General features: G+C 44.0%; 1 protein-coding gene across 2 annotated transcripts in view; it reads left to right on the top strand.

The window, feature by feature from the left end:
* STAC3 (SH3 and cysteine rich domain 3) overlaps positions 1 to 12,845 on the top strand; it is a 163,056-nt gene that overhangs the window by 66,066 nt on the left and 84,145 nt on the right. For both annotated transcript variants that reach the window (XM_069230787.1, XM_069230786.1), the window contains exon 8: positions 2,854 to 2,948. In XM_069230787.1, coding sequence (XP_069086888.1) covers positions 2,854 to 2,948 — 95 coding nt within the window. The remainder of the gene's footprint in view (positions 1 to 2,853; positions 2,949 to 12,845) is intronic.

Below are 12,845 nucleotides of genomic sequence, written 5' to 3'. Positions count from 1 at the left end.
AGTGCTTTATATATGCATTTAAAGCACATGTTCATCGTGGTACGTGCACACTTTTGTTTGTGACAGATACGACTCCAAGATCTCTGTAACTGGTGTTTTTAAATAAACTTTCCCTATCAGTATGATTTGCTCAGAGAATGATTTCCTGGATCATGGAGTGAATAAACGCTTTAGAGTTTAGACAACTAGTTTCACTACTCAAGTTCCAGGAGGATGAATCTGTGGTAAATGTGCATGCCATACAACTCTAAAAAACACATTTAGAAATAAAAGGTAATTTGAAGTCAAAATGTGACATTTCCACAATATTATGACCACTTACCATTCAATTTTCCTACCAAATCGCAGCTATGATTTGATTTGCTGGTGTATAAAAACCAATTTGTCAATGATTTCTCACATTTGGGACTTATCAATGAGATATGGGTCACTTTAATCGTCTGCTGATGACAAGTTTCTCATCACACAATCTGATTTTATGAAAACCTAAATAAAGGACTTTTAAAACTGAAGAGCGAACTGACTTTATAAAAGGGGCATTTTATTTTATTTTTTAAGATTTGTTGCGATCTTTGTGCATGCTGGAGAGAGGCACAACATATTGAGTATGGGCACTATTAAGTACTCCCTTCTCCATTATATACATTTTTCCAAATTTATGATGTTGATACACGTGACCATCCTCTTCTTCCACCTCCGCACTAATTTGTTTTGCTGCATTTGTTTTAAAGACAGAAAAGAGGGTATCTTCTCTGCCCGGCCAAATGTTCTGTAGATTCTTTAGTAAAGTTCAAACCAGTCCCTTTTTCAGGGTTTGGAATAATGGTGTAGTGGTTACGTGATGTTAATCATCAGTCGCTCACTCTTCAGGTGGAGGTTGATGTCTTGGTTGGGTGGAATGGTAGGGGACCAAATGGCTAGACCTGCTGGACCTCTCTTTGGTGTTTTATATAGCAAACCACGGACATTGCTGATTAAGCTGTCCACAGATATTGGCTGCAGGGGATGGGTTGCCTTTTGTTTATTGGCCAGCAGAAGACAGTTGGTGGTGATCCCATATTCTCATTTGTTCTTCTACCTTCCCAGTAAGAAGTGCAGTACCCCAGATGCTTGTGCAGGCATCAGCTATCTAGGGAGCCACAGCAAGGACTTGTGGCCGGTTAGAGCATTTCCATCCAGCAATCCCTTGATGATAATGAGTGCTTTGAAGTGCCAGATTTCCACCACTTGAAGGATTACCTCTTAATCACTGAGGGGGTCATTATGACCCTGGTGGTCACTAGACCGCCAGAGTCACGGTCGCGGTCAGACCGCTGCCAAAGTGGCACCCTGACCACAACATTATGACCGTGGCGGAGCTGCCATGGTCCAACCACCAACACCGCCAGGCTGCTGCCAGCCTGCAGCCTGGCGGTCCTGGCAGTCCAGCCGGTTGTAATCTGCCAGGGCAGTGTTGCAAGCAGCGGTGCCCTGGAGATTAAAAGTCCCCATTTGCCAGCCTGTCCATGGCGGTAAACACCTCCATGGAAACGCCGGCAGAATAGGGGACTCGGGGGGGCCTCTGGGGGCCTCTGCACTGCCGATGCACTTGGAATAAGCAGTGCAGGGGACCCCATGCACAGCCCCATTGCGCATTCCACTGCCTGAATTACGGGCTGTGGAATGCGCGGTGGGTGCTGCTGCACCTGCTGCACCGCCACATTGCAGCCGGCTCCATTAGGAGCCGGCTGTAATGTTAAGGCCCCACTGGGCCGGTGGGCAGAAACACTGTTTCCTCCCGCCGGGCCAGCGGGGAAACTATAATAGGGCCGGCGATGGCGAAATTACATTGGTGGGCGGCCTCCGCTGCCTGCCACTGTCATAATGAGGGCCCGAGTCTTGAAGAGTCACTTCTTTCATGCTTAATCCAAACCAGAAGTGTGTTTGTTTTCTGCAAACACCATCTGCCATAAATTATATCTTGCCTCCCAATTTTGGACTTTAGTTGGTAATTCACCTGCATTTGTTAGCTTGGCTGAATTTTAGCATTTATATTGGGGTTTGTGAAATTTCAATTTCGCCAGTATAGCTATTCGAGAGTCACAATTCTGCAATCTAAATTCCAAAATAGGATTTTTTTCCAAATACGCCTCTGCAAAATTCTTTGTTTTTTAAGAAAAACTAAAATCACATACAGAAGGTTAATTTACTATTTTTTTCACTTAAATAATTGAAACACTTTCATAAACGTTTTACTACTTTGATGAAAAACGAATATCTGCCAAAAGCCGTTTTGGCACAGTCATTAATAAAATAAAATATAATAAATACCCCAGTTTATCACACATAACATAGAATTTTCTAAAAATAAGAAAACATCATTAAAAGCCAAACATATACCAATATGTCAAACATAGATCACATGTTGTTAAATATAAAAGTTAAAAAGTAGGTTTTGGTCTCTTTATAAAATTGAAGTCATGGAAGGAGGGAGATCAATTCCACAAAAAGGTGCCACAACTGAAAAGGCCCGATTTAAAGATTTGTAGGGGTGATTTAGAAACAGCCGATTCGCAGGCCTGCCAGTGGGGTGGACAAATGTCTGCCCTATGCAGAAATCCCACTGGGTGGCTCTCCTCACACCACGGCATCTTTGTCTGCGGGCACCATGTTTAAATCACCCACTGCGCAAACTTTTTTTTCCTAGAAAAAACTGTAAACTTGCTCTACATATTTACTCGTAACATTGACTGGTTCTTTTAAAGCAGAGCTTCTTCACCAGCCTGTTTCTCCGAGAACTAGTGTTCAGAGTAATTTAGAGTAGTTGCACGAACTATGAAGGATCGGGCTAACTCATGTGTTTCATCTTGCCAGAATAAGGCTGGACCAAGAGCCGGGTTCCTGCAGACGCATTACTTTGTGGCACTGTATCGTTTTAAAGCCCTGGAGAAAGATGACTTGGATTTTCAGTGAGTTACATTTTTTACTCTGCTTTTTTTGGGACGCGGGTAATGGAGGTAGAATGAGTGGGGGAAGTTGAGGGATGCCATGTTGTATGCATAAATTAGTAGCTTGGCCTATATCACTGCATTAGGGAAATTGGTGTTAATGTGGTTATAATTCCATAGTGTGGAATGGTGTTTAAGGGACATTATGAAGGAACTAGGTACAAGTTCACTGTGCGCTGTGCTGCTTTCTATGTGGCATGCTGTATTTTCTCTGAGACCAGGGCACCTGTCATATGTAGGAGTTTTACATGTCCAGCTGCTGTATTCCTTTGTTTGCTGTACTGGGACTGCATTTCGTTGATGACCAAAATCTGTGGATAGTTAATGCCAGCGGAGGTCTGGTGGGAAGAAGAGTCGGTTCCACAGGAGACTGATCTTGGTATCTTACTTCACGGAGAAGCACCCACTGTAGTTTATCCTGAGATTGCAATTTCGGCACAGAGACACCTAACAGTTCCTAAGGACTGAGTGTTGGATGACCAGAAAACCAAACTTGTATATAGGAGTGATCAGGCACATTTCCCAGGTAAGCAATGGTGTCCTTTTCAGGGAGGCAAGAGGCCCCTTTTTGGTCCCAGCTATTTACTGAATGTGGAATTTGTCTCCAGATCATTGCCTCTCAATTCTAGTATTGGCTTTGAAAACCTCTTCAAGTTAGTTATTGTTCAAAGATCTCTGGAACTGGCTAAAGGCAGTGGTATTGCTTCATTTGAAAGCATTTGTTGACTTGACTCTACATGCATATAGCATCTCTCCCACATGGGATGCTATTTTGAGGCAGACTGGCTCCTCATAGTATGTCAAACAGCTACACAGCGTTGCAGAGAGCAGCAATCAACATTTCGTAAAATGCAGCTAAGGTAAGATTCACTAGGTGGTTCGTATGTAACCAGCCCAGGGATTCCTGCCGTAGCTGCGCTCCTTCCAATTGCTGTAACTTTACCAGTAGTGAGAATCACACAGAGTAAAAATCCAAAAAACAGGTATCCTGTGCAAAAACACCTGGTGGACTACATGCGCAAAGCCCATGTGCTGCATAATGGTTTTGAAATCCACAGACTCACAGCAAGCCTGTTCTCCTGACAGCCGCAACCTCAGGTGGCGAAAGCTCAGCCTTCTGAGAAAGAAAAAATAGTTTTTTTTTTATTGTCAGGTATGATGTTGAGACTGACCATCCCATTCTAGATCTCATTGATTGTGTCCTTTTCTGAAAGGAACCAATTAGACTCACAGCGAATGCAGCAAGCACCAGCAGAGGAAGTAGTTTGTTCCTTTACATATCTAGCCACAACAAGTATTTACCCAGGGGATGGGGAAGAATATGATGTACCAGGAATCCTGTCCTTTGGGCAAGCAGTACATTAACCATGCAAACTAACTATATATTGATGATGTGAGTAGAGCTGCTTAAAACAATCAGTCCTGCTACTAGGGGAAGAATGTTATGAATTTGGCATGGGGTGGGGTCTAAGGCTTGAGTGTGGTGAATCAACTGCTTGGTGAACCATGCTGGCTCAGTTCCAAGGGAGAGGGTCGAAGGCGTCTCTTCAAGGTGTCAGGCATGGCTCAGCTCTTTAATACTTGTCCAGAAAATGTTGGCCAGGGCACTTAGCCTCCATTTCAGTAGCGACCATTTTGTCTGCACTGATGGCATCTTTACCCCCAAGCAAGACAGCCGAACTAGTGGCAAAATCGGTCTGAAATTACTGAAATGCCTGTCTCTCTGACGACCTCCTTAATATAATTTTGAACACATTGAAGTTGTTATTATAGTGAAGATATGCAGATATTTGAGGCAGCTGCCTCTAAGGTCCAAGCAGTGACAGGGGGAAATGTCTTTACTGTCATCCTGTACCATTGGGCCACCTTAGTTAGAAATATACTTTCCCCTCTCATATCAGTAGTGAGGGAACAGGTCATCCTACAAGGACTAGAGTCCGGTCCTCTTTCCAAAGTTATTCAGGGTTTTCAAGATCTCTGCCTCTCCTTTGTCACCTGTGGCACAAGAAGCAATTTCATCACAGCCATTTGTGTATGTCGAGGGAAGACCCTCTGGTCTTTCCTGGCACAGTTTCCATCTATTGCATTATTCTCATCTTTAAAGGCATAATTTTATTCTCATAAACATTGCCAGTAGGCCTTATCCTGGCCCCAGCTTTCTGTGCTGTTCTATCTTGGTGCTCCGCCAAGAACTGACACCGAGCAGATTTAGATAGTGACTAATCTTTCAGTACTGAATGATATGGCAAGCTTTCCCTATAAAGCCTAATTTTTTAATTCAGTGGACTTGACGTGTCACCAGTCTTGCTTTTCTGGTTATTTCATCCGGACTGGAAAGAGCAAAACTATTTTAATGCTGGTCATACCCAGCCAAGCAAAAGGCTAACAATTGGGCTTCTGGTGTTGAGAACGTTGATGACTTTTGGAGAATCATTATTGACTCTAAAGTTTTGGAGAGTTGTTTTTGTGATTGAACAGTGTTGGTGTTTTTGTCGATGATGTGTCCGCTCCATAACATTTACCTTATGAGATCAAATGAACCACCTGCATATCAGAGGAACTGTCCACCTGGCCTCACCTGGCGTGGGAGGATGAGGGGCAACATGCCAATATATCCTCCAAGGAGAAAGAAAGAGGAGGCTCTGCTGCCCTCACCTTCTTTGTCAGCACTGGTCTCTCTTCTGTGGGGGAGGGGCAAGGGGTGGATTTAAGTTCCTCTCAATGCTTTAGTTATGTTTTACACCAGACAGCTTTGTTGCTGTAGAGAAATCTTCAAATCTGTAAGAGTTCTTTTTTTTAATTCCTCTGGGTACTGCTTTAAACTTTGAAAAATATATATTGAAAAAACACCAGATTTGGCTTTGGTATCCTACAAGCTCCTGGTCCCTGCATAAACCCTCATCTCATCTTTCCAGACTCTGCCAGTCTCCCAGGCTGACATCACTGGTTGCTAAGCAGCGGATGCCAGAGAAAGACTGTAGTGGTTCCAACACCTCTAATTTTTTTGCAGTTTGTAACACACTGACGCCGACAGTACCAATGAACTGACTCAGTTCTACTTTGAGTCTAAGATGCTGCTTAATGGGTCACTTTGTCAGTCACAGCATGTTATGCACCTGTGGTGTAAGCTTGAACCCATTTCTATACCCAAAACATTATGAGAGGGTGTATGATGGAACCACGCATGCAGGAACAATGCATGCCTTAACAACACGGTCGGAACCACAACCACATTGTTTCCACGCATGCCTGTACCACGAAAATCGTTGTAAAGGCATACGTGGAAACGGCAAACGAAACGGCATACGTGATTCTCTTCATACAAACCCCCCACCCACCCGAGCCCCAAAACTGGCCCCACCCCTAATACCTAAACTCAGTATTGCCCTAAAAACAAACTATCCCAACCCCCTACACCACTGACCCATAAAACTAAAGTACCCGAACCCCCACCCGCCCTATACCCAAAAAAAGAAACTATCCCGACCCCCAGTCGCCCCTAAAAACTAAACTACTACCACCCCCCCACCCACACTGAGCCCAAAAAAACAACCCCGACCCCTCCCACACACACTAAGCCCCCCAAAAAACGACCCCATCCCCACCACCCGCCCCTAAAAACTAAACTACCCTGGCATCCCTCACCAGCTCTGAGCCCTAAAACCTTCACCCCTAATAAGTAGATAACTCCAACCCCCATCCACCCTGAGCCCTAAAAAAAACTATGCTGACCCCCACCCCTAAAAACTAAATTACCCCGACCTTCCCACCTGCCATGAGCCCCCTAAAGAAAACTACTATGATCCCCCCACCCCCGCCCCTAAAAACTAAACTACTCCAACACCCCCCACCCTAAGCCCTAAATCCACTCCGCCACTAAAAATACCGACCAACCCTGCCCCAACCCCACTTACCTCATCACGTCCTCCCAATGCTTCCTATTCTTCTCTCCTCCCTCCTCCAATCCTTCCTTAAAGCATCCCCCACCCCTTTAAAAATAAACTAACCCACCCCCACCCTAAACCGTAAATAAATAAATAATACCCAACCCCCAATCCTGCCCCATAAAAAAACAAAATAGCCCGACCCCACACCCTAAGCCCTAAAAAAAAAAAATACCCAAACCGCCCACCCCTTAAAAAAAAATAGCCCGCCCAATCCCCCACCTACCTCAATCTCTTAATCCACCCCAACCCCTGCCCCAGCCCCACTTACCACACCGTGTCCTCGTCCTCTCCCGACAAACGCATGGCTTTTTCTGTGCCTTAACCACGCATATGCGTAGTTTAGCACATGCGCCGTTAAGGCACAAAAAATGCTATGCGTTGTTCCGGCAAGCGTGGTGAGCTTGCGTGGAAAACGTCTGAGTTGTTCATAACACATTGTTAAGAATGTTTCCCAATTATGAAGTCGCCAAACAGATGCAGCTTTTACAAAACTTTAAATAACAAGAAATAGAGGGGCGTGTACATCGACATGTCTTCATGCAGACCCAACACACATCCAGGCACATATAGGGCAACACACATACAGTCATTCATGCACACATAGAAGCTTAAATGCAGACACCCATGCACAAAGATTGAAAGTGGGGCATGGGAACAAAAACACTTCAACACAGCGAAAGACAGTTACTAGAAGACACGAACTCTTGTGAATTGATAGACACTCACAAACACTGATATCAGGGTCTGTGAGACACCAAATCTGGGAAATGAGATATGGAAATTGCCACGGGGATCGTCCTGGAGACAAGGAAATGCTGTCACAAGAAAACCTTGACACTGGCAATACAGAGATACAGGCAGTGCTAGATAAACTCACATTGGGATAGAGAGACTGAGGCACTAGTATTGGGCCACACTGCAGCAATGAAGTGGGAGACACATGGAGAAGATGACACTGGAACCAAGGATTTACCACCTCTGGCACAGGAAGGCCAGACCTCTAGAGATAGAGACACTGGAAAAGAGAGACATGACACCAAACAGAAAGTTTTGGACAATGGAACAAGAAGACACTGATATTGAGGACTTGGTGACACCAACACTGACATTAAGACAAAGATGAGGGGTGATATAAGAACACCTTAACTTTAACATTAACATTTGGGACAGTGAGACGTCAACATTGGTGAAATGAAGAGAGAAATACTGGGGGCAGAAAAAAAACGCACTGGGAACAGTGATGGACAACCTGACAGTAAGTAGGCCAAAGAGACAGATATTGGTAGAAACTGTCTGCAGGAGACTCTCAGACGGGGAGACGTTGATCCTGGGATCTTCAAGACACTGGTTCCGGAGACTGAGCAACACCAGCACTTTGGACTAGGGCACTTTGATTGTGAGGGCAAAGGGAAATGGGTGCAGTCCACAGGGTAGACACCCAATCACCGAGGTGGGACAAAGTACCAGCAGACCCCCCCAATGACTCGACAGGCATGGGTGCAAGAAAGGGGAAGACAGGTTCCCAGGGGTCACTAGCTGCTGTTAATTTGATTTGCAGCCCCTCCAGGCTGCTCTGCTCCCAGTTGTCCAGGCTGCAGCTCCCGGCTGCCCTGCACATGTGTAGGCCCAGCTCCACCGCTCTCATGCTGGGACTGCTGGGCCACCGCCGATCGCGACTCTCCTCTTTCGCTTGTGGACCGTCTGGGCCCCTCAGGGTCTCTGTCACCAGGGGGCCCACACAGGCCTCTGCCTCTAGCCTCACATGCCCCAGGCGCTGCTGCTGCTGGATTTGTCACTGCTGCAGCCGGTCTTACTCCACTCCCTTAACGCCTCATGGTCCCCTTCCAGTGCTCCAACCTACTCACAGGCACAAAAAGTGGTCCTCAGGATGGCTGCACGGATAACACCCCCCTACAGCTCAGCCCAGGTTGGATAACTCTGGGAGCAGCAATAGGCAGCAGAAGCTCCATTACTGAAAATGAAATGAAATGAAAAAATAGACTTATACAGTGCTTGGAACCCAAAGGTATCAAGGTGCTGCATTCTGGAATTCCTAAAACCCCGAGGGGAATTAAGAGCTAAGATGAGAAAAGCCAATTTTTTAGGTGCTTTCGAAGGGACGTAAAATAATCAATTTCTGTAATATGGCCTGGCAACATATTCCATAATTTAGCAGCTGCAACTGAGAAGGAGCGTGCGCCCCATTTATCTTTCAGAAATGCTGGATAAGTAATGTTTTTGCTTAACATTGATCGTAAGAGCCTAGTTGGCTTATACAGGTGAAAGGCAGACCTGATGGCCAGTGGACCCTTATTGTGCAAGGCAAGGTGAACTATGCAGAGCGCTTTGAAAATCACCCACTTCCTAACTGGAAGCTAGTGGAGGTCTTGAAGGTTATCTCTCACAGAGAGATATTTTGGGATATTAAGAATAAGTTGCGCAGCGGCATTTTGCACCAACTGAAGTTTACTTATAGAATTACTGTTTATATTAAGATAGATCGCATTACAGTAGTCTAGTCCCATGGTGATTAATGTGATTGCCACTGTTTTGAGAAGCTCCTCAGGAATGAAAGGGTAAATCTTCCAGAGGGATCAAATAATATGCAGGTACTTCTGACACAGTTCACCTGAAAATTGATATTGAGGGGGGGGGGGTATCGAACATAACCCCTAAGTTCTTAACTGATTCTGCAGGCATAGGGAGGGACCCACATGAGTACAACCACTATCTGACCAGCTAGAGTGTTGGGGTCTGAAGACCATAACTTCGGTCTTATCAGCATTAAGCTTAAGAAGATTTCCTTCAACCAGCTACTCATGCCAGTCATGGAAAGTTTGAACTTATCAGCTGTCTCACGTAGGTTGTCAGTGAAAGGCACAATAATTTTCAGTGCCAGTGCTGCCTCCTTGGGAATTAAGGATGTACCAATAACATCTACAGGCTGGATTCCAAAGATTAGGGATCTAGTACATGAAAAAGTTGCTGTGAAAAAGGAGTTTGGTTCTTCCTATTGTGCACTGATTCCAGTCCTGGGAATACACATACCAGAACTGTTATTCTACCACTGCTGCCTGGCTCTAAAGGAAAACTGCTTTGTCTCCATCGACAATGTCAAGTTATACCATGTGGCCGATCATGCACAGCAGACCAATAGGAACAACTAGTAGTACCCAAATCCCTCTCACTACTGGTCAAGATATCCCTCTACAAGTTTTAAACAGCAACGCTGATACCTCACCGAGCTTGGGAAAGGTGGAAAATGATCTTTCATTAGTTCCACTAGCATCTTTTACAACAAGCAACACAGAAAATGTTGAATGATCATTCTCAAATTCTACACAAATGGATGGCATAGTCTATTACAAACCGCAGCTGGAGACTTCTGCCAATTCTCCCTTTCAGAATACGGCTCCGGTTTTTGCACGAACTGCTTCATCACTGACACTTTCTTGGACTCATCTGCCTCTTCTGCATCTGAACTGTCAAAAACACGTAGGCTGATAATTTGGCTCAAAACAAATTACTTTCTTTTCCCATGGAACTACCTTTGGCTTTCCTTGACTTTATTAGCTTTCCTCCTTTGAATTGGCTTTGTTATTACTTTCTTTCTAGTAATACATGTTCATTACCTTCCTGAACGATCAACAGTTGAACTGGTGGATGAGGTCCTAAAACCTCATTTCTCTTCTCATAAGGTCCCAGAGACTTGTCTATCGAGAACATTTCCGCTAAGCCAATTTCTGATGGGATTGTTTGGGATAAAGTCAACATTTGATATATACGGCCCGACGGAGGTCATTTAAATTCCATATGTTTTAAAACTTTCTATGAATGATGTAATAATACCCGGAGTTGTTTCTGATGACTGGGATGTGAAAACAGTTGATTCTATGATGACTGAGTTGCAATATTTTACTGCATTTGAAATGAAAGTGAGGATGTTTATCAATCCAAAGAGAATTGTGTAGACCTGTTCTGTTATAATTATTATGGACACCATTTTATTCACAGAGCAAGTACCCCGAAGACGATCTTTAATTACACACAACATTGTGGTGGAGTCGGAACATTGCCTGACTCCACCACAAGGGAGTTCTAAAACATATTCTGAAAAATGTTCAAGTTTTTCTGGGCACAATGTTAAAAACTCTGAGGCATACATTTCAAATTGCCATTGATGGAAAATGTACATATATTATTGACGGATACAAAATTCATTTATTCGGATTCCTTTGTTTCCCGGTTGTCTATAGAAGACTATGAATATTGGTTGAAGTTGATTGACTTAAAAAGTGTGTGGGGAACAAAATATTGGCAAATAAGGGGGAAAGGAAGCTTTATTTAGAGCATGCCTGATACCTGTTCAAATGATATTTTTAAATGAAACTGTACAACAGACAAGTTGTTAAGGCTTAGCAAAAATTAAGGATTTGAATGCGCCCAGTATTCCTGCCCCTGCAAAATTTTACAAATGGTTAAAGTTTATCAATGCAACAGAAGATCAACTCTATGAATGGATCCAAAATGGTACATTTAATGCTTCATTTTCACGTCCTGGTGGGTGGTTATTATGGCCAATAAATACCAAAGGGTATCATAAACGTTTTGTAAACTCCACGGGGGTTTTTAGAACAAGTAGGGCTGACCCTCGCTCTGTGTCACCTGAACACGCGGTTATAGTGACAACATGCAGTGCAGGGAGACTATGCCAGCAATGGTTGAAGAGTTCCTCACTAGATGCTGGTAAAGAACACCTCAGTCTCTTGTCTAATAATACTGATTTACAGGATTTCATGTTAGGCGCCAGAAAACAACGCAGAAAGCGCTTCTTATATGCAGTCTATAATGACATTTAGAAGCTTTCTCAACAAGGAACACTGCCTGGTTAAGGCAAATAGACCAGGAAAATATACAGACAGCATTAGCTGTTGTAGATGGGATTAATACCCTGTCCGACCGAACATACACCTTAAACAACATCGTTTCCTCTGTAATAGACATAGTACAGAGCAACATGTCTTCTTTACACCATGGACAGAGTCAACTAAGATCCATTTTGCAGTTAGGTTGGAAACTACAAACACTGAAAGAAGGTCAGTTCCCTGGCAACACGTTACCGCAAGTGACATATTTTCTACATTTAATATAATGTGACAACAACAACTGAGGGCCAAGAAGGAAGCGACCTATGTCATGTTAAATTTTGAAAAATTGGAAAAGTTGCCTTTTACTGTGGCTGAAATACCATCTGCTGAATGGTAAATACATGGGGTCATCAATGTGCCTATTTTAACACTTCAATTCAAATATTCAAATCCTGCTTAAACACATTCCAGTGGGTAGATATGAAAGGCTAGGAGATAGTTACATACATGAGGTGTGGGAGCTACCCTTCTCGTGCAAATGCCTCTTTGGCATGAAAGAGGTCTTTCTTAGCGGTAGTTGAAGCGAGACTTCTGTCAGCCATTCAATGGTTTGTACAGCTGCCTTGCAAGGGGCGTGCGAAGCTTCGACAGCAAACTTAGCTTTTTGTCTGAAGGGAGTCCAAGTCCCCTTGATTAGACTTGCGTTCCAGGTGTTCTCGAATGGCAGCTATGTGCTCCTTAATAGTGAGAGCTCTTGTGGGATGCGAGCCAGAACAGTTTGTCATTTCGGTCTCCAAAATTGTTACATGCTTCGGGAATGTATTTTTTCCTCCTACACGACAGAGGGAAGTAGCTTAGATTTGGCCCCATATCGCTACTTCAAATGTGAATTTTGACAAGTTGAGAAGATTCAAGGCTTTATTGTTTCAAAAACATGTGGGGCTTACTTCTGCACGCGAGACCTATGTGCTTCAGGTTGCAAGGTCATCTGCAGAGATAAAGTCCCTTTTAAGTACTAACTTTCTGAGACACTTTGGTGAACT

Source organism: Pleurodeles waltl, chromosome 4_2, assembly GCF_031143425.1.
Source record: "Pleurodeles waltl isolate 20211129_DDA chromosome 4_2, aPleWal1.hap1.20221129, whole genome shotgun sequence".
Classification (NCBI taxonomy): Eukaryota; Metazoa; Chordata; class Amphibia; order Caudata; family Salamandridae; genus Pleurodeles; species Pleurodeles waltl.
The sequence above is the reverse complement of the archived record's forward strand: the minus strand, read 5'-3'. Positions and strand labels throughout refer to the sequence as shown.